Source organism: Pochonia chlamydosporia, chromosome 6, assembly GCF_001653235.2.
Source record: "Pochonia chlamydosporia 170 chromosome 6, whole genome shotgun sequence".
In the NCBI taxonomy this organism is placed as follows: Eukaryota; Fungi; Ascomycota; class Sordariomycetes; order Hypocreales; family Clavicipitaceae; genus Pochonia; species Pochonia chlamydosporia.
Window position 1 is genome coordinate 2,315,005 of NC_035795.1, and position 26,695 is coordinate 2,341,699.

General features: G+C 50.7%; 9 protein-coding genes across 9 annotated transcripts; 4 read left to right on the forward strand and 5 right to left on the reverse strand.

The window, feature by feature from the left end:
- Positions 1-224: 224 nt before the first annotated feature.
- On the reverse strand, positions 225-1,108 carry VFPPC_08866 (3-hydroxyacyl-CoA dehydrogenase; the record flags this gene model as incomplete). Its single annotated transcript, XM_018287497.1, has 3 exons — positions 225-713; positions 768-1,020; positions 1,071-1,108. The coding sequence occupies 3 exons, from the start codon at positions 1,106-1,108 to the stop codon at positions 225-227; spliced, it is 780 nt and encodes a 259-aa protein (XP_018140527.1).
- An 847-nt stretch (positions 1,109-1,955) lies between these two features.
- Positions 1,956-3,201, forward strand: VFPPC_08865 (rab like protein; the record flags this gene model as incomplete). The annotated part of the gene is made up of 4 exons (XM_018287496.1): positions 1,956-2,018; positions 2,081-2,145; positions 2,217-2,346; positions 2,422-3,201. 4 exons carry the CDS (start codon positions 1,956-1,958, stop codon positions 3,199-3,201), a joined length of 1,038 nt encoding a protein of 345 aa, XP_018140526.1.
- Positions 3,202-3,336: 135 nt separating this feature from the next.
- On the reverse strand, positions 3,337-3,537 carry VFPPC_18044 (hypothetical protein; the record flags this gene model as incomplete). Its single annotated transcript, XM_022429704.1, has 1 exon — positions 3,337-3,537. The coding sequence occupies one exon, from the start codon at positions 3,535-3,537 to the stop codon at positions 3,337-3,339; it is 201 nt and encodes a 66-aa protein (XP_022285264.1).
- Positions 3,538-4,199: 662 nt separating this feature from the next.
- Positions 4,200-6,817, forward strand: VFPPC_16403 (beta-mannosidase; the record flags this gene model as incomplete). Its single annotated transcript, XM_018294156.1, has 2 exons — positions 4,200-4,709; positions 4,766-6,817. 2 exons carry the CDS (start codon positions 4,200-4,202, stop codon positions 6,815-6,817), a joined length of 2,562 nt encoding a protein of 853 aa, XP_018140525.1.
- A 2,314-nt stretch (positions 6,818-9,131) lies between these two features.
- Positions 9,132-10,719, forward strand: VFPPC_08863 (hypothetical protein; the record flags this gene model as incomplete). Its single annotated transcript, XM_018287495.1, has 2 exons — positions 9,132-9,336; positions 9,383-10,719. The coding sequence occupies 2 exons, from the start codon at positions 9,132-9,134 to the stop codon at positions 10,717-10,719; spliced, it is 1,542 nt and encodes a 513-aa protein (XP_018140524.1).
- A 359-nt stretch (positions 10,720-11,078) lies between these two features.
- On the reverse strand, positions 11,079-12,491 carry VFPPC_08862 (hypothetical protein; the record flags this gene model as incomplete). The annotated part of the gene is made up of 2 exons (XM_018287494.1): positions 11,079-11,714; positions 11,799-12,491. The coding sequence occupies 2 exons, from the start codon at positions 12,489-12,491 to the stop codon at positions 11,079-11,081; spliced, it is 1,329 nt and encodes a 442-aa protein (XP_018140523.1).
- Positions 12,492-16,315: 3,824 nt separating this feature from the next.
- VFPPC_08860 (malate dehydrogenase) lies at positions 16,316-18,400 on the reverse strand (the record flags this gene model as incomplete). The annotated part of the gene is made up of 5 exons (XM_018287492.1): positions 16,316-17,087; positions 17,136-17,379; positions 17,436-17,732; positions 17,786-17,978; positions 18,101-18,400. 5 exons carry the CDS (start codon positions 18,398-18,400, stop codon positions 16,316-16,318), a joined length of 1,806 nt encoding a protein of 601 aa, XP_018140521.1.
- Positions 18,401-18,976: 576 nt separating this feature from the next.
- On the reverse strand, positions 18,977-20,563 carry VFPPC_08859 (maintenance of telomere capping protein 1; the record flags this gene model as incomplete). Its single annotated transcript, XM_018287491.1, has 2 exons — positions 18,977-19,938; positions 19,996-20,563. The coding sequence occupies 2 exons, from the start codon at positions 20,561-20,563 to the stop codon at positions 18,977-18,979; spliced, it is 1,530 nt and encodes a 509-aa protein (XP_018140520.1).
- A 1,595-nt stretch (positions 20,564-22,158) lies between these two features.
- Positions 22,159-25,796, forward strand: VFPPC_08858 (hypothetical protein; the record flags this gene model as incomplete). The annotated part of the gene is made up of 2 exons (XM_018287490.2): positions 22,159-25,492; positions 25,573-25,796. 2 exons carry the CDS (start codon positions 22,159-22,161, stop codon positions 25,794-25,796), a joined length of 3,558 nt encoding a protein of 1,185 aa, XP_018140519.2.
- Between the last annotated feature and the right edge of the window lie 899 nt (positions 25,797-26,695).

The following is a 26,695-nucleotide window of genomic DNA, read 5'->3' on the forward strand; positions in this document are numbered from 1 at the left end:
TGTGCGAGCACTGTGTGACTGTGTGACTGTGTGACTTTGCCGATTCGGGCCCGCTGGTTCAGTTACTTACACGCAATGACATTTTTAATTCAAATTCAAATAGTATTCTGTGTATTTGTAATACTTTCATTTGTCTATCGTACATTCTTGCGTTCCATTATCTAGACGTGGCTCTTATCAGAACCAGACCCGTGGTCCGTCAGCAGACCTCCATAGAAAGCAGACTAGATCTTGCTCGGTCTTGAACCACCATCCAATCTAATCACAGTACCATTGAGCATAATATTCTCAATAGAATGCTTCACCAGGCCAGCAAACTCCTCCGGCTGACCCGACCTCTTGGGGAACTCAAACGTCGCCTCAAGTGACTTCCTCACCTTGCCGCTCATCATGCTCGTCATTCGCGTCTCAAACAATGAAGGCGCAATCGTCACAACTCTAATGCCAAATCGAGCAAGATCTCTAGCCATGGGCAAAGTCATGGCTGCAACGGCACCCTTGCTAGCAGAGTACGAGATTTGGCCCTTTTGCCCGTCAAACGCCGCAGAACTGGCAACCATGATGACGATGCCGCGCTCTCCGTCGGGTCCTTCTTCAGTTTTGGCGATTTCAGCAGTACCCTGACGGACGAGATCTAGTGTGCCGCGCAAGTTGACGCCAAGAACAAAATCGACATCGTCCATGCTGAAGGGGTCGCCATTTCGATCGAGGATCTGTGCACATTAGAATCTCACTTCCCATTCATTATAACTTGTGTCCCAACATACTGTGGCAGGAGTAGAGACGCCGGCGGCAGGAATAACACCTCCAATGGGCTTGTTTGATGCCTTGGCCCACTCGGCTGCGCCCTGGACAGCCTTGGTGATGCTCTCCGTGTTCAAGACGTCGCAGACGAAGAACTTGGCAGACGATCCAATCTCCTTGACTACGTCGTGGCCATCCTCGTTCATGTCGAGAATGGCGACGTTGGCGCCGTTTTTGACCAGTTCAAGAGCGCATGCTTTGCCCAAGCCGGAGGCCCTGTAAGATGTCAGTAACATGTGACAGTTGATCGATGGTAGGACACATACCCTCCGGAGATGAGAAAGGTGCGGTTTTCAATCTTCATGGCGGCTTTGCGTGTTTATGATGCCAAATGAACAAAGTTGTGAGGTTGATGTCAAAGGTGAATGTAAGAGTGACACAAATGCTCGGCTGAGATATGAAAGGACCTCGGTTGAGCTGTCATGCACTCTCCACGATGTTTGTGAGTTGCCCCGCTAATTGCCCGATTCGTCCAGCTTCCATGATGAGTTGAGAATGTGTGTAATGCCCCCAAGGTCAATGTTCAGATGTATTTCTTTGCGTGTTAGTATATACCCTGCTTCCTCAATCCAACGTAGAGCGACACAGGTAGCCCAAAAATATGGGATATTTGCAGGTGCCATGTTTTTCCGCTGTAATATCGTGTACGCTCATATTTTAGAGTAAATGTTTATCCACCAACGTGGCCATCACTGTACACATGTAAGTGGGTTTGTGTCTGCAATGTCAACACTGCGATTGTGGGACGCAGAAACAACAAACGCTGCACAACCCCTTACTCCAGGATTAGTAAAGACTAATCTCTATTCGAGTCCCGTAGCATTTAATACTACTTGCAACTTATATAACGCATGAATACTTGCATACTTGTCGATCAAACGAGCTTGTGACGCCGACGCCTCGCTCACTGCCCCAAGGCTTAGTCATCGTCATCTCCACCTATTTTCGGCGCAGGCCTGGACGTCGCGTCATGGGGTACCGCAACAATCAGGTTTCTCTCAAACTTGGCTAATCAGTCTGGACTGGGGTGCAACTAGCACTTGTCACTCGTCGCTGGTCGCTGGTCGAGATATTCAACATAAATCACCTTTGCGCATGCGACTCAACCTAGAACCGACTTCTTCGGCGTGCACGCGAATCTGTTGCCCGCCATGACGAGACCACGAGGTTCGTCGGGCGCCAGCGACGACAGCACGGGCACTGCCCGCGATCAGGTACGGATGCATGGGCTCGGATTGCGCGGGACGACTTACCGTGGTGCTGACGATGAATCTAGGAGCTGGGGAGCATGTATGACTACCTAGCCAAGATCATATTGCTGGGACCCAGTGGCACGGGAAAGTGAGTGTGCTGTGGACATTCGGAGGATATGGTTTGTCCCTGTGGGAGCTGCGCTTACAGTCTTGCATCAGATCCTGCCTGCTGCATCGCTTCGTCAAAAACGAATGGCGAGTCTTGTCGTCGCAAACCATCGGAGTGGAGTTTGCCAGCAAGATTATCAAGGTCGGCACGGGAGCCCGGAGGAAACGAATCAAGCTCCAGGTACGCACACGACCGAAATTTCACCCAGCCCGGTGCGCTTTCATGTCTACGAACAAACTAACCAACATTTTCTAGCTTTGGGATACGGCTGGCACGGAGCGGTTTCGGTCAGTTTCCAGATCATACTACCGCGGGGCGGCTGGTGCCATACTGGTCTACGACATTACTTCACATTCATCATTTCGAGGCATCCAACCATTCCTCAACGACGCGCGGGCGCTGGCATCACCGAATTTGAGTTTAATGCTTGTCGGAAACAAGCTTGATTTGGCCGCGGAGTCTTTGATAGATACTAGCCTACCGCCAACGACACCAAGCAGCGTTGGTTCGACCTCTACGATAACAGCAGGCGGTGCGAGTTCTGTCTCGATATCTACCACAAGCACAACAGGAACAGTCACGGGAAGGGACCGTGGCAGTTCCATCGGAGCAGGAACGCAACAGCGAGCAACGATCGCACCCGATGGAAGGGAAATAAGCACGTCAGAAGCAACCCGATGGGCGAGCACTGCAGGGATTTCTGTGGTGACTGAAGTCAGTGCACTAAACGGTGAAGGAGTAGACGAAGTGTTTGCCCGACTAGCTCGAATGATTTTGACAAAGATTGAGCTGGGAGACATTGATCCCGACGACCCCATGAGCGGCATACAATACGGCGACGGTGGCGGTTGGAATACGGCCAGTGACGGCGGCAGCATTAAGAGCTCCATGACAGGTGCAACCGTCGACGATAATATGAGCGGGTTACGACGTCGCAAGCGGGGAAAGACCAGGAATCAGAACTGGGGTTTGAGGGAGTGGGAAGAAGTGTTTACGCTGAGCAGCCGTAATAGAAGAGGCGGGGGATGCTGCTAGTCGGGGAGATATACATGCGGTCGCATATGGGAGACCTGAGAACATGATGAGTCGGTGGTTATGCGACAGGTTTTTTGTTTTGGGGACTCGCCAATGACACATTTCGCTTGTCTTGTGGTTTTCACTTTGTTCCGTTCAGCGTCGCCGGCGTTTGGGGTTTAGATGTCTTGAGGAGAGACGGTGCTGGAAGAAAGCAGTTTCAACAGCTTGTCTGAGTTCTCTTTGTCGTGGAGTGGCACGTTTCTTTGTCTTTGTGAGCATGATTTTGTTGACCTGGCATACTTTTAGCCCCTTGTTATGATATCCTACGCGCACATAATAATTGAACCAAGCCATTCGCTATAATCCTTATAGTACAAGTGACACTTTCTCGGTACATAATTGTGCCAAGGGTCGACCTTCAGGTGTATAGCTCGGTGTAAGTCGGTCCATTGCGGGGGCCCCCAAAGTCTGGTTACACCAGACCCGACTCCTCAATGTTGGCCACAGCGGTCTTCTCTCCAGATTCCTCCTCCACAGCGGGGCCAGCAGTGGACATGGTGCTGGAGCACACGGCATCATGAATTGCCGTCTTGGATTTGTGTGGACCTCGTCGGGTGTATGAAGGCCAGTACTGGATGACAAAGCTGGTGAGATGAGAAGAAGGGGCACACGATGCATATTTGAAGAAGGTTTTAAAAGAGCAGACAAGAGCTGTGAGTTGTTTACGCACACGTGTGTCACTCAACTTTGCTCTTTCCCAAATTGACGAGCTCGGTGGGACGACACTTGGACGCTCCTTCCCCAACTGTTCCATTCTACAGCTGCCCCTCACAGCCCCTCCATTCTGAGGTTGCTTGTACTTTGATTTTGTGCAACCAGACGACTCAGAGGGAGACTCTATTAAGCCCGTCGTGAGCACCGTTCTTCTTCATCACTGGAAGCCATTCCATCGTGGCTGGCGCAATCGGATTCGAAGTGGTTGAGAAACACTGGCAAAAGTGATAACCACCTTCACCATGGCTGCTCGAACTGTTATTCCCATCAACAAGAACTGGCAGTTCAAGCGGGCCAACAAGGGCGACTCTTCATACCTGGCCGTATCTCAATTCCCAACACACATTCATTTGGACCTGCTTCATCATGGCCTCATTCCAGACCCTTATATGGGCCAGAACGAAAAGGAGGTCCAATGGATTGGTGAGACTGTCTGGGTTTACAGGACGGCATTTCCTTCCCCAGAGGTCAAAGACAAGGCAAAAGCGGTGCTTGCGTTTGACGGGCTGGATACATTTGCCACCGTCGTTTTGAACGGAAAGACCATACTTGAGACGGACAACATGTTTGTTTCGGAGAGAGCTGATGTAACTGATTTGTTGAAAAAGAGTGGTGACAATGAGCTTGTCATTACGTTTGATGCTGCCTATCTTCGTGGTTGGAAGGAGGTTGAGAAATACCCAGATCACAAGTGGGGTTGTTGGAATGGCGACATTTCTCGTCTTGCAGTGAGGAAATCGCAATACCACTGGGTAAGGGGTCAATTTTAAGAGAATCATGGCATGTTGGATTGCTAACAATTCTGCAGGGATGGGATTGGGGTCCCGAGCTGTTGACCTGTGGTCCTTGGAGGCCGGTGAATTTGGAAGTATATGAATCCCGGATTACCGATATGCATTCCGAAATTGATGTTGAAGACTCCCTCAAAAGCGCCAAAGTGGTAGCCCATGCAGCGGTGGAGGGTAGTGCGTCACATGTGCGGTTCAACATTTCTCTCAACAATAAGATTGTTTCGTCTGAGACGGTGAACGTTAAGCATGGTGAGGCTGTGGCAACCTTCAAGGTTCAAAATCCAGAGCTTTGGTACCCGATTCGATACGGCAAGCAGCCACTCTACACCATCAAGGCGACATTACTGGAAGGGAGTACCGAAGCAGACACCGCGACAAAGAAGATTGGCCTGCGCAAAGTCGAGTTGATTCAACGGCCCCTTAAGGATCAGCCCGGAACGACTTTCTTCTTCCAAGTAAATAATATTCCTATTTTCTGTGGAGGTAGCAATTGGATTCCTGCGGACAATTTCATCCCTCGCATATCAAAAGAGCGGTATTACGACTGGGTCAAGATGGTGGCCAATGGCAATCAATTCATGTTACGAGTCTGGGGCGGAGGTATCTACGAGGAAGAGCCTCTTTACGACGCCTGCGACGAGCTTGGCATCTTGGTCTGGCAGGACTTCATGTTTGGCTGCGGAAACTATCCTGCTCACCCAAGCTACCTCGAATCAGTCGAGAGAGAGGCACGTGAAAACGTCAAGAAGCTACGACACCATCCCTCTATTGTCATCTGGGCCGGCAACAATGAGGATTATCAGTACGCCGAGAGCGAGAAGCTCAACTACGATCCCAAGGACCAAACCGCCGACAACTGGTTGAAGACAGATTTCCCTGCGCGATACATTTATGAAAAGGTTCTGCCAGATGTGTGCAAAGAGCTGATTCCCGACACCTACTATCACCCAGGAAGCCCCTGGGGAGGCAATGACACTACCGACCCTACCGTCGGCGACATCCATCAATGGAACGTCTGGCATGGATCGCAGGAAAAGTACCAAAACTTTGACAAGCTCGTTGGCCGATTCGTATCCGAGTTTGGAATGGAGGCTTTCCCGTCTATCAAGACGATTGAGGCATTCCTACCCAAGGGCAAGGATGATCCTGAACGCTTTGCTCAGTCGTCTACTGTCGACTTCCACAACAAGGCTGCTGGCCATGAGCGTCGTCTCGCGTTGTACTTGGTAGAGAATATCCGGTACACTCCTGATCCTTTGGAGTACTACATCTACTGTACGCAGTTGATGCAAGCCGAGTGCATTGCATCGGCGTATAGGCTGTGGAAGCGAGAATGGAGAGGCCCAGGACGTGAATACTGCGCTGGCGCTCTGGTATGGCAGATCAACGACTGCTGGCCAGTGACATCCTGGGCCATTTGCGACTATTATCTCCGCCCCAAACACGCATACTATACCGTTAAACGAGAGATGGCGCCCATCTCGATCGGTATGACGCGACGAGAGCACTCCAAGCCCAAGGACAAGTACACCCGCGTACACATTGACACTGAGATCAAGATTGAGATTTGGGGCTCCAATATAAACCTCGAAGATTTGACGGCCGATTGCGTCGTCAAGGCATGGGACGTAGAGACGGGGCGAGAAACATACTCACAGACTGTCTCTGCAAAGCACTACTTGCCGGCTAATGCGTCTACCGAGATCATATCGATGAATGTTCCCGTGACCAAAAAGAATACAGGTGAAGAGGGCCGCACAGTGGTGGCAGCATATCTGTATCAGGAGGGAAAGCAAATCGCCCGCTATGTAAACTGGCCAGAGCCGCTCAAGTACCTGCACCTCCAGAAGCCAAACCACTTAAAGGCGGAGCTCAACACGGCAAGAAACGCAGTGGAACTCAGTGCCGAAGTGCCGGTTAAGGGTCTCGCAGTGGAATGCGATGACGATAATGTCAAGTTTGAGGACAACTTGATTGACATTGTGCCGGGCGAGATTGTCTGTATTGGTGTCAAGGGTGTGACGAAGGACACCAAGTTTACAACGCAATATTTGAACATGTTGAGTTGATGTATATCACGATTGAGATTGCATATATAGATTATAACACAGGGCAATTCAGTACACTTGTTACGTCGCTGCTATTTTACTTATATGCATTGATAAAGTGCTGCTGTTAATGGATGATGAATATTGACCATGCATGACGAGATTGCGGGGTATTAATCAGCGCATTGGTTTAGGATAGCAACAGCTTTGGAAGTGACTGGCATGAAGATTTACGCGTGGATGTGGATGTTGCGAAATGGGACATCGCCGCGGAGTTGGATTAATAATGCCGTGGATGAGTCGCATATATCAGGTCCGCATACTTAGGGATTGAACAACAAAGATCACGGTTATTTATAACGCCTGGTCCTTGAACCATTTACGCCTGTTTCGGAATAATACAAGGCGGAATTGTCATTCCACCATCAACTTGGTATAAATACTCGCAAGGCATTTCACTTACACCAGCAGCCACACACAACACAAGTCAACTCAACACCACCATCACCATCAACACCAGACCCATACAATGCCCATCCGCACCGCAATAATCGGCCTCTCCTCCACAGCCACCACATCATGGGCCTCAACCGCCCACCTCCCCTCCCTCCTCACCCCCACCGGCCAATCCAAGTTCCAAATCGTCGCCCTCCTGAACAGCTCCGTCTCCGCCGCCCAATCCGCCATCAAGACATACAACCTGCCCCCCGACACAAAAGCCTACGGCTCGCCGGACGACCTCGCCGCAGACCCGGACGTCGACTTCGTCATCTGCAACACCCGCGTCGACAAGCACTACGAGACGGTGCTGCCGAGTGTCCGGGCCGGCAAGGATGTCTACATAGAGTGGCCGGTGGCTTCGAATGAGCGCCATATCAGGCACCTTGTTGAAGAGGCTGGGAGGAGCGGCTCGATCGCACTGGTTGGATTGCAGGGACGGTGGGCTGCGCCGGTGCGGAAAGTGAGGCAGATTTTGGGGGAGGGTGTGATTGGGAAGGTGTTGAGTGTTGATGTTAAGGCGTTTGGGGGCACGAAGGATAGGGAGGTGTTGCCTTTGGGGTTGAAGTATTTTGCGGAGAGGGACGTCGGTGGGAATCCGGTTACGATTGGGTTTGGACATGGTGAGTTTGTGAAGTGTTTTTGAGGAACAGAGCTGATGGGTGTAGTGTTTGACTTTGTGCAGTCTGTTGTTGGGGAGGTGTCTTCTGAGACGATCCAGTCGCGGCTTCAGCTTCAGAGGCCGGATGTTCGGATTCGTGATATTCGAACTGGGGAGATTGTAGAGACGGTGAAGTCTGATGTGCCTGATTTGTTGTTCTTACATGGTAAGTTGACCTGACTTTTTAGAGATTTTAACTAATTTTTAAGGTCGTCTCGCACCATCCGCACAAACTGACGATAATGCCACATTGGCATTCTCTTTCCGTCGTGGACAACCCTTTCCAGATACACCATCACTAACATGGAGCATTTACGGCACAAAAGGGGAGATCCGTCTTGTTTCTCCGTCGGGTATTTCTCTCCAGGCAGATGCGTATGATGTTCCCGTGACGATTCAAGTCCATCATTTTGAGAGTGATACGGTCGAGACAGTAGATTGGGATTGGAGCGATGTTGAGAAAGAGGTTCCTATTCGGGGGAGGTCGGTACAGCGGGTGCTGTATGCGTATGCGGATTGGAAAGAGGGTTTGAGTGATGAGAAGGCGTGGGTTGATGTTGTGGATGCGGCGGGGAGGGCTGGACAGATTCAGAAGTTGTTGGATGGGTTTGATGGATGAGGTTTGATGTGATGGTTTGGTGCGACTGGAGTTGATGATTTTGTTACATTCAGTCGTGTCTGGTATCTTGAAAGGGTCTGGTGTTTGCTCTCAGGGCACACTTTCGCTTTAGTACGGAGCAAGTGTCTTAATCTGATGAAACTAGACCAGCCCGTCCACTTACAAACTCTGTTTACTAGCTCCAAGTTCGACCTAGCAATCAACATTGTGAGAGGACTCTTGGTCTTGAGATCGAACCTGATTTTAGTGGTTACAAACCCTAAAGCTCAATCAGTATTTTTCTTAATTAATAAAACACCCAATACAGTAAGCAACTCAATTGATTTGATTCATAACCCTTACCTTGACTAAGCCCGGAGCTCCGGCACCATCCCATCCACATTCATCCCCAGTCATTCATCCACATCGGCATTCACGGAAGCGCGGTGGATACTTGAATGTTCGTCATCGCATGTATACGCCCAACACCCCAAACTTAATTACATCACAGCACCTTTTACTACTCCAACCATCTCTACTCAGCCAGTCCTCAGAAAAACAGAGATTGTGCCTGGAAAATGCAAGCGGTAAAGTCGAAACTCCCCTCGTGGGATACCACCAAGACCCAGAGCAAAAAGGGCTTCGACAAAGCGTGGGCGCTGCTAGATAAGCTTGGCGCGCCGGTCAATCGGTGGACGAACAAGATTGGCAGTGAGGCGTTTTGGCCGACCACATTGGATAAGGAGAGTTATAAAGCGGCCAGAATATTACGATCCTTTTGCAGTGAGTAGTTTGTCGTCGTTATTGCTTCTGACTAACACGCTCGTAGAGGATGGCTTCTACACAGATGACGATCGGCCCACCGACCAGGCCGGTCCCAAAAAGGCACCCAAAGTCCTGAAAAAGATTCCTCAAAAAGTTATAGAAAATGCCGTCGGCCTCGCGATATTCACAACCATGCGTACCGGTCTCTGGATCTCAGGCGCTGGAGGATCCGGTGTCCTAGTCGCACGTCAAGAAGACGGAACGTGGTCGCCGCCATCGGGAATAATGCTACACACTGCTGGTCTGGGATTCCTCGTTGGAGTCGACATATACGACTGCGTGTTGGTCATTAACAATCGCAAAGCCCTCGAGGCCTTCACCAAGATTCGAGCTACACTCGGCGGAGAGATATCCGCGGTTGCCGGTCCTGTCGGCGTAGGGGGTGTACTCGAAAACGACGGCAAGTGGAAGCAAGCCAATAGACCCGTCTTTACGTATCTCAAGTCTCGGGGCTTTTATGCAGGCGTTCAGGTGGATGGAACAGTTGTGATTGAGCGGACCGACGAGAATGCCCGGTTTTATGGTGAAAAGATTGGCGTGGCGGACATTTTGGCAGGCAAGGCGCGACACCCGCCTCCTGAGATCAGGGTGCTCATGGAGACGTTGAAAGCTGCAGAAGGTAAAGCAGATGTTGATAGTGCGCTGATGGAGGAGTTGGATGCGCAATTGGCGCCGGGAGATCTTACAGTCGAAGCACCGGACGAGAGTATCTTTGGTGTTCCCGAACCCGACGATCCGGATCCATATGGTGTGCATGCCCTGGAGAAGGAAGGCCTGGAAGTGCTGGAGGCTGGATCGAGACAACGGCCGTCGAGTATGCAGTTCGAATACCATCCTAGTCCGTCTAGTCCAACGTACAACAAGTTCTATCGAAGGAGTTTGGATACAGCTCGAGGCGGCACACCGGTGAGTCCGCATTCAGGGACAAATTCACCCTGGAGACGGGCCATGAATACGTCACATGCGTCGTCCGATGCCGGGACACAAACGGACGATGTGGTGATTCTTCCTAGTGAGCATGATCATCGTGATGGCTTTGAGCGACAGGATGTGCAGCATAGGGACGAGCATATCGAGGGCGAGCATTTCTACGACGTCAACGAAGGGGAGAGTGATGTATTTGTGAATGGAGGGAATCCGTGGAAGTCGAATGAAATGGATCGCGATTCTGGCGTTGCGATAGACGAGACTGGGAAACTAGAGCTCCAGAATAAGGAGGAGGGAGAAGGGGAAGGGAGTGAGGAAGTTGCGTCGAAAGGGGTTGGGGACGAGACACAAGTGGATGGGATGGTGAAAGCACGTCGTGAGCCGCCGCCGTTGCCGCCACGAAAACTGACGTAGCAGCTTATGGGAGTTTGTTGTTTTGTTGGTTCACGGTTATGGATTCATGCGTTGTATTGGAGTTTAAGGTGCGAGTTCATTGATGTTCATTCGTTATTCGCAAGATGTTGTCCTTTTGTAAGCAATGCTAGCGATATTTGGTAATGTTGCATTATACTTTGTGACGAGGTGATAACCGGGGGAGTAGCTACACCTTGAGTTCGGCTGATCATTGCGACGTCTCGGTTTCTTTCAGCTCGATTCTCTCCATTCCCACTCAATTTTTAATCTGCTCTCGCACCATCTCGCCGGCACCTTTCTCCAAACACAAGAAACACCTAGTCATCACTCCTCCATCACCACATCAGAGGGATCCAGGCTCAAGCCTTTATTCCACCCAAATTATGGGAAACGACGATACGCCCGCCACATTCCCTGTTGAGTATCTCCAGCTCATCCCTCAGATTCAGCAGAGGTCGCCAACCTTTCTTTTGAGACCGGGGATCCCACGATTTCACATCAAGCTCAACACGCATCTCTCTCAAGAGCGTATTTCCTTCCGCCGCGGCTTGAGCGAGTCCTCGCAGCCAGCGTACTTCTGCGCCCCAACTGTCTTTCCACCAAGAAAGAGGAAGACACCAGGTAAATTTTCTCAACTTCGGCGCTCCCAGTACACAGCGTGCCTCATGTTCCGTGAATGGCCCACGATCATCCCGGCCGCCCCTGAGGATTTCTCCATGCACCTTCAAGTCCTCCAAAGCCGTGAACATGGAGAAATCATACATCCCCGCGCGGTAAATTTCGATGTCTGGCCACTGGAAGCATTTTAGTTCAAAGACTCTGAGGGTCGGTATATGCCTGTCAAGATCGGGTGGAGAGCCGCCGAAGTAGTCATCCTGGCGATAAAAGCTCACTTCCTCCAGCGCAGTGGCCCAATGTTTGAATATTTCCGACTTTGTTGGATTAGTTGTGGAAATGTCTAAAGACAGCGATGAAATATTCTGACCGCGGAACTTCTAATTAAGATATTACTAACGCTTTAGTATACAAATTAGGCGGGCCGTCGTCATGTCCACATGAAGTTGATCAATCTTTCTTACCTGGAACCGTTTTTTGTTTGCCACCCCAATATGCCCCCGTAGTTGCAGTTTCTTCATGTTTGGCCCCCATTGAAGATCGAGCACCTCCTCCAACTCGATTTCGCTGTGTATGAAGCTCAAACTTGCTTGCTTTAAATTTTCCATGCTGCCTGCTCGTCTGAGAAGACCATCCCACATCCTTTCTGGCTTTTGCCAGGCGGACTGGTGTTGCTTATCAATGCACAGCTTTTCAGCATTTGAAAGCATATCGAGCATTTTGGCAAGGAGCTCGGTATCGCTGCTCGGCTCATAGCCTTTTGGGTACATATTGGTCAGAGATATGCGGACTTGTTGGCAGAGCGAGCCGGGATTTTGTTTCGTCTCAAGAGCGCTACAGAGACTCTTGGTTCCCTCTATGTGGTGGTTCGGGCGGCCGCCTGGTCCATAGAGGTTCCGGGAACCAAGGGCCAGTTCTTCCCCGTTGTTCCTGAAATTTCGAATGTGCAACTTGGCATAGTAAAGTTGTTGTGCCAAAGGCCTGCAGCTAGGCCAGGCACTCGTAAGGGCTCGAAGGTCCCTGGAGTCAATGGGGTTGTATTCTGATAGCTCAGGGCGGTATTCGCGTTCAAATGTAACCAGAAGCTCCATGATTTGTTTCACAATCTCATTTGGAAGCTTATCAATCCAGCATTTCTCGTCCACGGCCACGTCCATGGCTGTGGTTTCGGTTCGATTCCGTCGTCGAGAGTATGATTCAGGTGTCAAGTTGCTTGCTCTTTTTATTCCCTGTTGTGTTTTTGGCGTTTGGGGAAGGGAGGTCTCAATAATACCAGATGATGTAGAAATACGGCTTTGGTCACAAAAGGCCTAGTCGTATTGCTCCCCTGGCTGCCTGGCAAAGCATCGATACATGTTGATGTCAAAGGAGGACATCGGATTGCTCCAGGTGAGTTAACGCCCCACTAACTTCCACTTCCAGGCGACCTGCTCTGGCTGCTACATGCTTGCATGTGAGTAATTCTCCCATTTACACGTAACCACCATCTCTGCCTAAGTGTGCTCTTACTTTCCAGGAAAATTACGAAATAAATTTCTGGTTAGACTATAGAACTATGACTAAATTGCCAATCTAGCAGCATTTTGCTGTCCTGCTGAACTTGAGGAATTTAGTCGGCAACTAGCCGTGAGGAATCTTGGGATTTTATAGTGCGGCCTTGTGCACCCCAAAACATGAAATGGAACCACCCGAGCAATTCTCTGTCAACATTTGAACTTAGGAAACGTCTGGTTCTGTCTGCACCAGACCAGACCTCATTCGTTCCAGTCGGGCATTCAGCTGCCTACCTGTACCACGACGGCCCAGCCGCATGTCAAACAACACCGAACAGATGTATATGACCGCCTGTCATAATGTACTCCATACAAACAAACTGTACCCATGAATGGGAGGCCAGTCTTTTCGTAGTGCAAAGGCAATTCCCTCTCATTGCGTTTCATCCTTGCTCTACACCACATGCAGACTAGAGTAACCAATGTCCAATGCTGGGCAAACGTCAGTTTACAAACGCAAGGGGTTTTGCCAACTTGCACCAGAGTCGTTGTTAGCTCTGCTGGTTGATACAGACCCTCTTTACTCCGTTTGAATCCAAGTTGGCCATTGCATTGTGGCCCAGAACAAGTCTTTGCAAAGCGTCCTGCAGTTGGACGGTAGCCAAGTAGCACAATGGCCGCAAGTCAGGGCACATAATGCTAACCCATAGATGAGGCAATACTTGGTGCAAACAGAGGAAGTACTTAGATAAGCGAAGAATAGATTGGTGCTTTCGTCCATAGTCCAACTACACGCGAAATGGCCCTGTCCGAATGCTAGTTTGGTAACTGCACAGAGTGGCAGCTCTTTGCCTTCGCTCATCGTCCTTATCCCCTGCGTTCTCACTCACGCGAACCAAACGAACGACCCAGACGCGTCAAAATAAACGATTTAGCTGGCTACCTAGGTAGAAAGATATAAACAAGCAGGTAAATTTGATGCCATGTCGTCCATAATCGTAGTTTAACTTATCCACTTCTTTCCTCAACCTTGACAGCTTTTCCTTAGAGCGCGAGCTGTTGATCAAACATATCTCATTCAGAGGCGCGTTGAATGCTATAGCAGCCTGTGTCAGCCCTTGCAGCCACCGTAATTGGTCCTTCCAATGGATGCTACGGATATGCCAGCTGAACTTTCTTAAGTTAGGCGCGAGTAAACGCCTCGCTTGACAGTTCGTAATTGGCTTTAGACGCTGATAGTGGAACAAATCGACCGGACCAATGGTCAGGTGTTCCAGGACGGCAAATTTGGAGAAGTCGCCAAACTCAAACCCATCATCCTTGTTGAAATATGGTACCGTTATAGCCTTGAGACTGTCTCTGTGGCTGTCTGTATTGGCCGTTAATTTTCCACCTCCAATGACATAATAAGACAGCTCTTCAAGGGCCTTGGGCCAGTTGTCTACAATGCCTGTCATTATTTTCCCATCCCTGTCCAAGTCCAAAACTAGCGACGTGACATTCCGTAGCGAGGGGTTCTAAATAGTAAAAGTCTGTATTAGAATACACGCAGCCAATACTTTCATAATCATGTGTCAGATTTGAGATGATCCATACTCACATCAGGATCAATCAGACCTCTGCCGCGGTCTGTACAATCACGGATCATCATTATGCCCCCCAAGCCTAGTTTTCTCACAGAAGAACCCTAGTTGTGTCTTAATACCTGTGCTAACTCGGTCTCGGCTAGAAAACTACCCAAAGTTACCTCAGTCAAGCATTTCATGCCTGCGGTTGTCAGAAGAAGTTGATTCCAGATGCATGGCCTCCCACCGGGTATGAGGCAAATCTCAAGCTTCTCCACATTTGGGAGGTATGAGAGAATTCTGGAGGCTAAATACCACTGTTCCTCGAGAACGTCATGTTCCTCAAAGGCGTCAACGTAGAAGTAAGACATCGTAACTCGCCGACAGAATTCCCCAAGCTCAGGTCTGTTCTGAAGGGTGCGTGCCAATTTGACTGGCATGTGCTCTTCTGTCCCATCCGCCAATGGCAAGTTTGTAATACGCAGTTCACGGTACAAAAAATGTTCCGCCAATCCCAAACAACGACGGCAGGAAGATGCCAAGGGTTGGAGTGCTTTTGACTTAACTGGCCCATAGTCAGGCTTGTAAATATGGACCGGCCCAAAGCCAGCATTGTATAGAGGGCTTTCTCGCGGGTATATTATGAAAAAATCCATGATCTTTTCGAGAAGTTCGTTTGGAAGTCTCAGGAGCCAACATGGCTGGTCCGATGAGTGATCACCAGTTTCCAGCGGGAGACTCTGCTCGTCCGATGGCATATTTGTTGTTTTTGTCTCGGGAAAGTGCTCTATTATTCGAAATCCCCCTTTTTCAATCAGCCGGCATCTAAAGTAGAGGAACGTCAACAGGAAGACAGCGAGGAGTGTTAGGGGAGTTGACTGGGGAAGTTTACCAGACCTGCCTGCCAAGTCTAACAAGTATAGGTGTCAGCCGAAATTTTTGGTGAATTTGAAATTTTTGCATAGTAAATGCTCAACCGTAAGTATCGACGAGACGTTTTGCAAAAGTTGATCAGAGGATTTTGTCAACCAGAAGGGAAAGTGTTAAACGTACCAGACATATTCCATTCAGGTTCACTGACAGGTTCAAAGTGGGTCATGCCAGCTGCCAATTCAGTCCAACATTGAAGCTCCAGCTGCCAGCGACTGGCTGCCAGTCGCACCAACAGTGGCGTGTGCCTGGAGCCCCACAATGCGAAGTGACCAGACCGGAGCTGTGAACAATCCACTTGACCTTTTTTTTTTCCCTGGACTTTTCCCCTTCGACTTCACCAGGCTCCTTCAATCGGAGCAAATGGCCCTCACCGGCGTCACCGCTGCCAGTCGTGCGCACAATGCATAAACTCAATCCGCAGCGAGTGAACCATCACAGGTAGGTCAACTCATCGCTTCTTCGTAGAAGGCAGCACTCCACGGCCAGTCATTCGGTCCTCACGAATCTTCTTATGGAGGTCTTCCCCAAGGAGGGCGTTTTGTGCTCCTTGGATGAAGTGGACTGGCTCGCTGGGCAGATTGTCCATCTGGATGATTTGTGTACATGCTGCTAGATGGACTGGACCGTCATAGTCCACGCCTGTCTGCCGCTTGCTGCCATCGGATGGCGAGTTGGCTTTTTTCTTTTCACACAGGCGTGGCTCCCTGAGTACCAACATTTGATGAGCATGGCATTTACGTGTTGTCTCGATTTTCGAAGCCCACCACCTCCAATGATTTGTTTGTTTTACTGTTGTATGTTGCATCTAGTTAAGTCGTCCAGTATCATTTCATCGGGGCTATTTGGTGTTTTCTCACCGCGTGTGCTCAGACATTGTGTGACGAACGAGGCCCTTGTCCAACACGATACTCAAATCCTCATCCAGCAAGACGCTTCACCACTCCTAGACAATCAACAGATCATTGCTCCAAACCCAACCACATCAACATCTCACACTCTATCCACCGTCCCAGCCTTTCTCAATTCTCCCTTCGCAGCGCGGCCAGCACCCTCCAAGTCCACCTTGACCAACTCACGATACTTGGGCTCCCACATCTGCACCTTGACCCATTCTTCCAATTGCTTGTCATCAGATGGGATACCTTCCTGTGATGCCAAATCCTCCTCCATAGCAGCCTTGATCACTCCCATCGCCACACGGAGACTCACGTCTCTCACAGCCTCAACATCCGGCAACAAAGGCGCATTCTCATCCTTGAGTGCAGGGCTCAATGAAGCCACGGCCTGCACTGCCGCAACGAGCATCTTGTCCGTGAGTAGTTTCGCCCTGGATAAGATGCAGCCTAGCCCTATGCCGGGGAAGACGACTGAGTTGTTGCATTCTGCCACTTCTATAGTAAGCTCTTCCCCATTTGGTCCCCATGGTCCTTTGACGGGGTCAAATGGAGAACCAGTTGCCACAAGTGCCTTTCCCTGAGTCCATTGCAACAGATTCTGGGGCGTCTGCTCATGCAGTCTGGTCGGATTGCTCAATGGGAATATAATTGGTCTCGAGACGTGTTTGGCCATTTCAGTGACAATTTCCTGCGTGAATGCTCCGGGGACAGTCGACGTGCCAATGAGGACCTTGGGATGTACAGCTCGAATGACAGACAGGAGATTTGTCTCCTTGTCCTTCCAGTCTCCTGCATTCTTGACGAATGGCTTTTGAGAATCCGATACGTCAATGTCTGTAGTGAGAAGACCCGGCCGGTCAATCAACCTAATACGTCGTCAGATACCATCTAAGAAGAAGGGCGTATACACTCACCATATTTGCTTTGATGCTTCCTCGTGGGATATACCACCCTCCGCAGCAATCGCATCCCTCACCTGATCTGCGATTCCGATTCCCGCACTTCCCGCCCCAAACACAACCATTTTCACGTCGGCAAGTTTCTGTCCCGACACATGTAACCCAGCCATAATGGCAGCCAGTGTGACGCATCCCGTCCCTTGGACATCGTCGTTAAAGCAAGCCATTCTGGGGCGGTACGTGTCCAAAATCCGCCTCGCTAGACGCTATCAGCGATTATTCTACAACACAACATTCGAGAGTGTACAGACATACCGTTGCCGACTGCAAAATCCTCAAAGTGGATGTAAGCTCCTGGAAAGTTTGTCGTCGCAGCATGCACAAAAGATTCTACAAACTCGTCGTACTCCTTTCCACCAACACGCTTCTCTCTTAGACCCAGGTACAGTTCGTCTTTTAGTAGTTCCTCGTTATCTGTGCCGCAGTCCAGCACAACTGGCAAACAACGATTGGGGTGGACGCCAGCGCACAGCGTGGCGAGGACGAGTTTCGCGACGGATATGAGGATTCCGCCGACACCTTGGTCTCCTATTCCGAGGATTTCCTCGCCATCTATACAGGTTAGTGTACGTGAATACTATTCTTTAAAAGTTATGAGAATTCACCTGTGACGACAATGTAGTCAATATCATCTGCTTCACCCCACATGGCCAAATCGTTAAACACCCTCTCCTTGTCTCGGATGTTCAAGAAACACCCTTCTGGGCGTCTGAAAAGCCGTGAATAGTTTTGAATTGCATCTCCTTCTGTGGGTGTGTATACCACGCTGAACATGGCTTTCAAATTGTCCTGTAACAACTGCATGTCGTTAGCTAGGTCTCACAGTCATCAACCCCAACAGAATACGCATTCCTTTTACAAAGCATACAATCCCGTGATATGCGGCGCAACATGAGAAAGTCTTACAAGCTAGCACATACCTTATAGTACAGCACCTCATTCTGATCCTTCAACGACGCCAAAAACGTATTCCTCGCCAAGTCATCGCTCCGAGAGAGATACTGCTCATGCGCCCTCTTGACCTGTTCATCAAGCGTCTGGACATTTTGCGGAAGCAAGCCGGTCAAATTAAAGGCGCGACGTTCCTCCACGGGAAACGCAGAGCCCTTGTTGAAGTACGGTGTGTTGAGGACGGCTTGGCCCCGGAGAGCGCATTGGATTGGCCCGTTGGCATTGAGGGTGAGATGAGCAAATTTGGCGTCTTTTTTTGAGGCATCCATTATTAAGGCGCTCCCGAGATGTCCGTTTTATATGCTGGGATAATTGAAGCTTGCTATCGGGATATGGGTAGATTTGAATCTACGTGGGGTTGCTTCATGCATGTGAAGAGTGCATGATGACGTACAAGGCACCTTGGAAATAGGCTTTCGATAAAAACTTCCACCCAACGACGCATTTCCTTTACCGATTATACTTGGTGTAGGCTGACAATAAAATCTTATTCGTAAGATATTCCTCAACTTCCATGAAATATTGAGTACTTTAGTCTACGGACGTGGAACAGACACTGGGAACAGTCAATCGTGCAATAATTTCAGTCCAACGCCCGTTCGGGATGGCATACAAGTGCTCCCAAGCCACACCAGAGCCTCAAGTATTGTGTCACAAGGAATCTCGAATAGGAAATTTGCAAATAGTAAACATATCATGTATCAAGTGACAGCATACCGCTACAGCACTACTTGCAGACTGACTGTTATATTGTCGCACTCAAAATATCTGCTTCCCAAATCCCAACTCCAAGGCCTTGGCACCTGCAAGGATCACAAATAAAAGCATACAGGACATTGTCCGACCTAAATTAGCCCGGCTCTTGCTACTTCGCCCGCGTTGGCGTCCACGAGCTCTTCCACCCTCTTCTTGCCGCGTCCAAGGCCGCCCTCACCAACACCCATTCGCCTTGCGACGTATCGTTGAGCGACAATGCCAACTGACAGGTTTAGTGTATCTTCAATCCATTCAGCAACCCACTCGCGGGGGTCAACACCACCGCTCTCAATAATATCTTTGATATCATCGGGAATGCCGCCGTCAAAGGGTGTATCCTGGGTTCCGTCATTAGACCCAGGCGTCAGTGGCGTGGCAGCATCGAGCCAGCGAATCCATTTTGAAGGAATGCTCTGGCTGACTGTAGAGAATTCAATTTCGTGGACCGGGTCAAGGACATAGACGGCAAAGCAGACATGCTCATCCTCCTCTTCTTGCTCCTTCACGGCGGATGCTTCTTTCTCCTTCTCTGCTGAGGCTGAGCCAGCGAATAACGTCTTGTCGGCGTCCACCGAGATGGCCTGCACGGACAAGAAGATGTCGGAAGTCCGCACAGGGTTGCTCTCGCTCAAATCTTCTGTAGCTCGGGTCTTGGCCGCTTCGATGCCTCCGTGGGCGGCAAAGTATTCATTCGCATATGATTCAGCGCCGGCACGACACAGCTTGGTGCCCTCCACCATGCCCTTGACAAGGCCAAGTTCCCGAGGGCCGTCAGTCTGGCGCCACCAGGGACCATCTCGCCAGCCAGCAGAACCGTCACTGTAGCGTCGAGAGCTGCTCTCGTGTCCTCGCTGGACAACGAGCAAATCACCACCTTCGACTTGTGACATGACACGAGAGAAAACGCCATGAATCAAGGGGTCCATGGACGGGTAACCGACAAGATCGTGGGTAATGTGAATCATCAGTCTCTCGTGAGAGCTAATAGGCGGCGCAAGGGTATGTAGAATGTTGGTAAACGTGGGCATAGCCCGGCTTCGAAGCTCATCTCCTGAAATCAGGCAGTTAGTGGCGGGTGCCCGTCGTCAATTGCCAAATTCAAACCTACCGTAGTTGCGCAACGCGCCGACGTCGATGCCTCCTGACAAGCCTCGAACTTGATCAGCCCATTTCTTGGCCTCTTCATTATGTTGCATCTCTTTGTAGGCATTTTCAGCCTGCTTCATTACGCCGGTAGCAGTTGAGAGGATGCCACCCCACCAACCACCGCTCTGCTGTTGTTGAACCTGCTCGACAGTGCCCTTCTTCTCAGCATCGTGAAGCTCAGAGCTGGTGGCGCTAGGTGTGAAGCTCGCCCTCAAGCTTCTTGCGCTGTCGGTCGACTTGCGGGCAGCAGCTGCTGCGGCCTTGTCGTCACCAACAGGGGGTGTCCCAGCGGCCCGTCTCACACCTCGGGGAGTATGCGGGCGCGATGAGGACTGCTCGGACGCAAGTTGAGACTCGAGGTCGGCCAGGATATCGTCATCTCCCTTGGCCTTTGAGGCTGCCGAGGTGGGTTTGTTGGCTTTGGGGTTGGTCGTTTTTTTGGACTTGGCGTCATCGCCAATGCCCTCAAAGAGCTCGTCGAGGTTGTCATCGGCAGCAGGGGTAGCTGCTTTCGTCTTTTTCGAAGCCATGTTGTCGGACTTGTCTGCTATATGGGCTGACGAGCAACAATGGAGAACTGGTTATCACAAAGAAATTGAAGCTCAGACCAGAATGTGGAGGGAAGAGCTCTGTTGACCCAGGGTTGGGTGATGGTGAAGGAGGTGCTGGTGTTGGTTGCCAGTGGGGAGAGCTTGGTTGCTTGAGACAGCGCCTCGTGCATGCTATGCTGCTGGTGCTGGTTGCAAGTGGAGGCTCCAGTCAAGATCCATGCGAGGAATGACGCCAGGCTCGTTTCTCTCAAGCTGCAAGTGGTTTGACCACTCATCAACAGGTCCCCTTCGCACGAGACCAGGCACGTCGCATTGACACGTGCCGGACGGGATGACGACTCCAATGGTTCAAGGTGCAGTGTAGCGTGCCGACAGCATCTACTCCAAGTCGGAACATGCAAGCAGAGTAATAATACTCCAATCTAAATTCCACCATTAATGCCTTGTCTATCCCGGGGTGGTAAACTAGCACAGTAAATACAGGTTATTCCCAAGAGTCTTCCTCAGTGTGCTCTCCGCTTCACCATAACTCAAAACGCTGCAGCCGCGAATGACATCTGGACTACGGGAGCATCGTCTCTCGTCCCAAATTAGACTAGTGTCGTCATTCATCCCGGTGCCAGACGCCGTGATTGGCCAAGGCTCTAGCCCACGGAGGAACCCCGGAAAACTGGCACTCAGATTGATTCTAAGTTGCATGCCCAGCAACCCCAGGTCCATGTCTGGTCTGGTGCCACCGCCCAAATCGCCAACAGCCACAGAAGGGCACACAGCGGGCTCCGTCCACTAAACAGTCTCCCACCAGCCCCTAAAGCACCTAAAACGGAGAGCCTGTGGCGCAGGTCTTGGGCGCTCAACCCTGAGTGTTAGTGCCCAGCCCGGCCTGGCCGTCAGTCCATGTCTGGTCACCTGTTTGCGCTGCCTGGCACATGTCTGGCCTGGAGAGGTGCACGAGAAAAACCAGACCCAGACACCACACTCCATGTCCTGCTTGTCTGAAAAGGTACGTACCTCCACGGGACCCGCAGTTGGCCTTGTCAGGAAACTGGGTCTTGGCTTATTCGGACCACGACACCTTGAGAAAAACGATGGCCAGGAGACCGGCACGTTCAACAACGACACGGGAGACGCATTGAAAAGTCTCTGATATTGTCAAGCTGCATCGTCGCCGTGGTCATCGGTGCTTCTATACGCCGCTTGCGCTTTGTTCTGCACTAGTCTTTTTGTTGCTTGATGCTTGAGCCTGCTGCCCTTTTGTCCTTGTCTGTGTTTGCCTTTCAAAATTCTTCGCTCAGTCACTCAACTCATCTTGTGTGGCCCGGCTCATACAAAAGCTTTGCCTCTCCCCTTCTTGATTCATCCCACGGCCGCACGACCACGAGTCACCTCGCCGCCTCATCGTCGAGCCTAACTTGTTCATCGCGGCCTGGACCTTTTCCCACTGCCTGATTTTCCTGATCCCCCCGAGTCACTGTCTTGCGGATGGTCGGCCTCTTACACACATTGACGTTGCCCCCTTCTCCTTCTTACACGCTTAAAGGCTCTCCGCAACACGCTGGCTGCTCCGGCTCGATATGGACCGCGCTCGTCGGACTGCAGCAACCACACGTCGCAAAACATTGGGCGGTTCTGCCTCTCCTCAATCTACTCCTCCTGAAAGTTTGTCTGATCATCCTTCGTCTGCAAGTCCGGTAATGGCGCATGCGTCTGCCGCAAATAGCCCACAACCCGCGACTCAGAGCAGGCGCGGAAGCAAAAGTCTTCACCACGCATTTACATTCTCAACCCCAGCCTCCGGCAATCGTGGTCAGGGTATCAAACGCCGATCCAGAACCATGGACAGCTACGGTATTCCGGATGATGATTTTGATGAAGACAGCCCTAGGAAAGGCGGTCACACACTACGCAAGAGGGCTCGCGTGGATTACACATTTGAGCATGTCGATGACGAGGTAGTCGTCCCCAGCTCTACATCCTCCGCTCGCAACAAGAAGCGAAAATCAGACAACAGCTACGACTCTGAAGAGTTCTACGGCTCCGGTGCTAAGAGACGGGGCGCTTCGCTTGGTGCTGATGCTTCCAGCAATGTGCGGAGAAATCCTTCTCGCAGCTCAGCCCTCGGAAGAGCCGACCACGGGGATGACGAAGATGTCAAGGATACCATTGAAGTTGGCGTCTCATTTTCCGACATGGACGAGTCTGAAGTTCGTCGTGGCAGTCATTCAAGTGCCTCATCGGCTGCTCAGTCCCTTGATGGCTCGTGGAAATCTGCACCTGCAGCATCTAATTTTGGCAGCATGTACTTGAACGACAAGAGTACAAACGAAAACCCGCCTCAAAAGATTGAAACTCAAGATCTGGATATTGATCCCAATCTTCGGGCCAGTCCTCCCCCTGCACTCAAGGAACCTACTACCACCGTTGATCCCATGGTGGCTCAATCAGAAAGCACAGACACCAAAAAGGCCGATGAGCCTTCAAAAAATTCCTCTAACAAAGCCGAAGAGAGCCTTGAGGTTTCAGGTATTCAAGAAGTTGCTGAAGCTTCCAAAGCAACAACGCCCCCTGTTGCCGCTCAAGATGAGCCTTCTGTTCATGAGGCCAAGCCAGTGGTCGAACCAGAGCCAATAATAGAGGACAAGTCGAATGACGAGACGGCACCTGTCCCTGAAACTGTCACTTCTGATGAAGTGAAGGATAACACTCCAGATGTTGATATTCCTATCCCATCCGCGCCAGCAGCTGAGGCGAACACAAATGAACCGTCCATTACAGAACCGGATGCGGTGGTCAAATCACCATCACCGCCAAAACCAGAAGTCGCGACAGAACCAATGGAGATATCTCCTGCCAAACGTTCCCCATCAGTAGGTATTGCTGAGGAAGTGACGCCAGCAGCAGAAGTTGTTCAGGAGCCAACTGAGGATGCAACCACAAAACGCAGCACTTCCGCTGAGCCAACATCAATTGTGCCATCGATATCTGTAGAGGAGGTTGCGGAACCTAAGACTCAAGGCCCCGAGGAGCAAGAGAAGGAGCAAGAGACGTCACAACAAGAATCCAAGGAATCACCAGCGTCGGTATCGATTGTGGTCGAAGATAAAGACTCAATTATTGAAGGTTCCAATACTACTAGTCCCGAGAAGAAGGACATCATCAAGCCCAAGAAGCCGTCCCAATTAGGGCCAAGCAAACCTCAGCCAGCTCCGATCGGCCGGTGGGCTCATTTAACACCATACATGGACGGGGAATATGTCTCGTACCCCGAGAAGAAGGCTCGTTCGGATGATGAAGCTGGCGGAGATGATTCCACGCCCGATGACAAGGACGGTGATAAGGATGGCAACGCCATGGAGCCCATGGTTGAAGACAACGATGATGCGCCGGAACCAACAAGCCTTGAAGCACCCACGCCGGCCCTTAACACGCCAACGCGAGGTTCTCCCGTTCCAGACTCAATGGACCCTACAGCTACAAACTCTCCAGCCCCAGCTGGCGATGATGGCGACGATGGCGACATGTCTGATTCGCAGGAAGTGCCAGAGCGAAAGCGATATTATAAATATCGCAAGGTTCGTGATCCCGAAGAATACATTTCAGCTATTGAGAATTACGAAGACATGACCACCACTGAGTTGTATGAGATACTCGAAGCTATCAACATATCGCTCGTGCAGTGGCAAACCGAATGGACAGAGTTGGGAAAGGTTGTTGACGACCATGAAAATGCTCTGCGCCGACGTCAAGCCGACGCCAAGTACGAATCCCGGACGCGAAACCTGGCACAGCATGGTGTCAACCACGAAGAGCCAGACTTCGTCGTCAAGGGGTACAAATCCAAGGAACGAGAGCTGATGAGCGAAACCCGCTATCTTCAGGGTCAAGATCGCATCATGGCTGCTACTTATGGCTTCGAGTACGATCCTCACCCGTCCAAGATTGGCCGCCAGAATCCTGAAACCCAGCAAGTTGGCATCATGACCAGAGGGCGCTCGCTGCGCAACCAACCAAGGCAAACGGTTAAGGCATCTGAAGCCGACGAGGTTACCGGCAAGAGACAGCGCAAGCCGGTTCAGCTCTTTGACCCAGCGCCTCAAGATGTTAGCCGAAGCTCGACACCAGTTCCAACGCGAGGCAGGAGACGCCGAAACGCCAACCCGGAGGAAGAGGCTCAGGTTACGATGACTTCAAGCTTCAACGGAGACGGAAACTCGGACGAAGAGAGCGCGGCCCCCAAGACCAGAAGACGACGTGGCCCGCGTGCTAGCAATGTGGTCCCCAGCATTACTGAGGAATTGGCTACACCGCGTAGCTCGGACAATCTCGCTCAAGAAGAGACTGGCAGGTCGGGTCGCCGCCGAGGCAGGCAGCCCGTCAGATATGACGAAACGTATGCTGAATTTATCGACGACGATTCTCAGCCTGAGCCAAAACAACGGAAGCGCCATATGCTGACGCTGAAGATACCCAGATCCAAGAATTTCAGCGAGCCTTCTTCGGCCATTACCGACAATGGCGATTCAAGACCTTCAACCGCATCATCAGAATCGTCGTCTCATACTGCCGAGTCTTCGTACTCGTTCCGGCCCAAGCGCCAAAAGCGCTTTCGCGACGACCCTGATGAGACGGACGAAGCCGTTCAAGCACCGCCCCGTAAACGAGGCAAGCGAAGTGTTCCTCAACCGATTGGTGGTGTTGAGTCATCCTTTGCTCTTGATCAACCCACGCCGCCGGATGCCCAACAAGGCGTCGGAGCCCGCAAGATTGCCAAGATCAAGGTTGTGCGGCCTCCAGGCGATACCCGCAATGGCACTCCCTCCTCACAACCTGGAGGTGGTGATGGTGATGATAAGCCCAAGGATTACAAGAACATGACCAAGTCTGAAAAGATGTCGGCATCCATGAAGAGTAAGTTATTCACATAGGCTATAACTAGAAGTACCAGACTGTTTTTTGTGTGCCTTTTTGCTAACTGATTGCCTCCTTAGGTCGCTGGGCAAACGGAAACATGGCCGGAGCCGTCGAAAAGCGAAAGGCTACTCTTGCTGCGAAAAAGGCAGCTCAAGCGGCGGCCGAGCAGAAACTCGGCGTCATTGCCCCTAAGCCCAAAGTCAAGCCCAGCAAAAAGGAACTGCCTCCTCCAGGGCAGCCTCCAACGGGCTATGTGCCGGCAATGCCAGGTATCAATTACCCGTTTCCGTCGAATCAATGAGACGACTACATGCGTCTTGATTACAAACAAGTCGCGGCATTGTGTTTCCTGACGTATCGCGCTTTCGCTGTCTATCCCCACAGGTCAAGAGCCACACCATCTTTGGGGTGATTCACTCAGCGAACACTTCGCCTCTTTTTTTTTTACGATTGCATTCGCTTACAGCACAACATGTATCATTATCAGACCCACGCATGGACGCGCACGATTGTTGTCCTGTGTGATCCACACGTGAAAGGTACACATGAAAGGGTGGTTCTCAACAATGGAGGATATGTGACTTTCGGATCATTGTTTGTTTTCATCTCTTTCACGCGCCTCATCTGGTGTTGCATTTCATTTTTCTTTGTCCAGAATCAAAAATTGGCATTGGAAGCCAGGTATTTGTTGTGCACAACCGTCGCGTTGGGACAGCACCCTAGTCATTTCCAAACACGGCGTTTTGGCGCGTACCCTGCTCTCACGCACACATGGATTGAGCGGAGCAGGTGGAATTTGTCATCAATTATGTGTACAGATACATCTTATGGGTATTGATATGTCAATTGAGCGTTGTCTTGTTTAATTTGTTCAATAATGATTGTGTTTGTGCTACGTGACTTTGTGAGTTGGGTGTGGAGATGTTGCAGCTGACTGCCATGAGGATGGTGTAAGTCGAAAGATTCGCAGGAATCAACACCACGCCAGTGGTGAGTTACGCAGTAGTTCCATGAATATATGGGGTAAATAACATCAGTTCAAGGTAAATCATGAAATTGCAATATCTCACCATGTCATTGTCAAATTACACGTGCTAGAGTCGATTCACTTCATGTCGTACAGGGTAAATGTCTTGAAGATTTGAAGATTGGGACCCCAAGACCCACCAACGCACAATTTTGTCATGGCAAATCATTGGC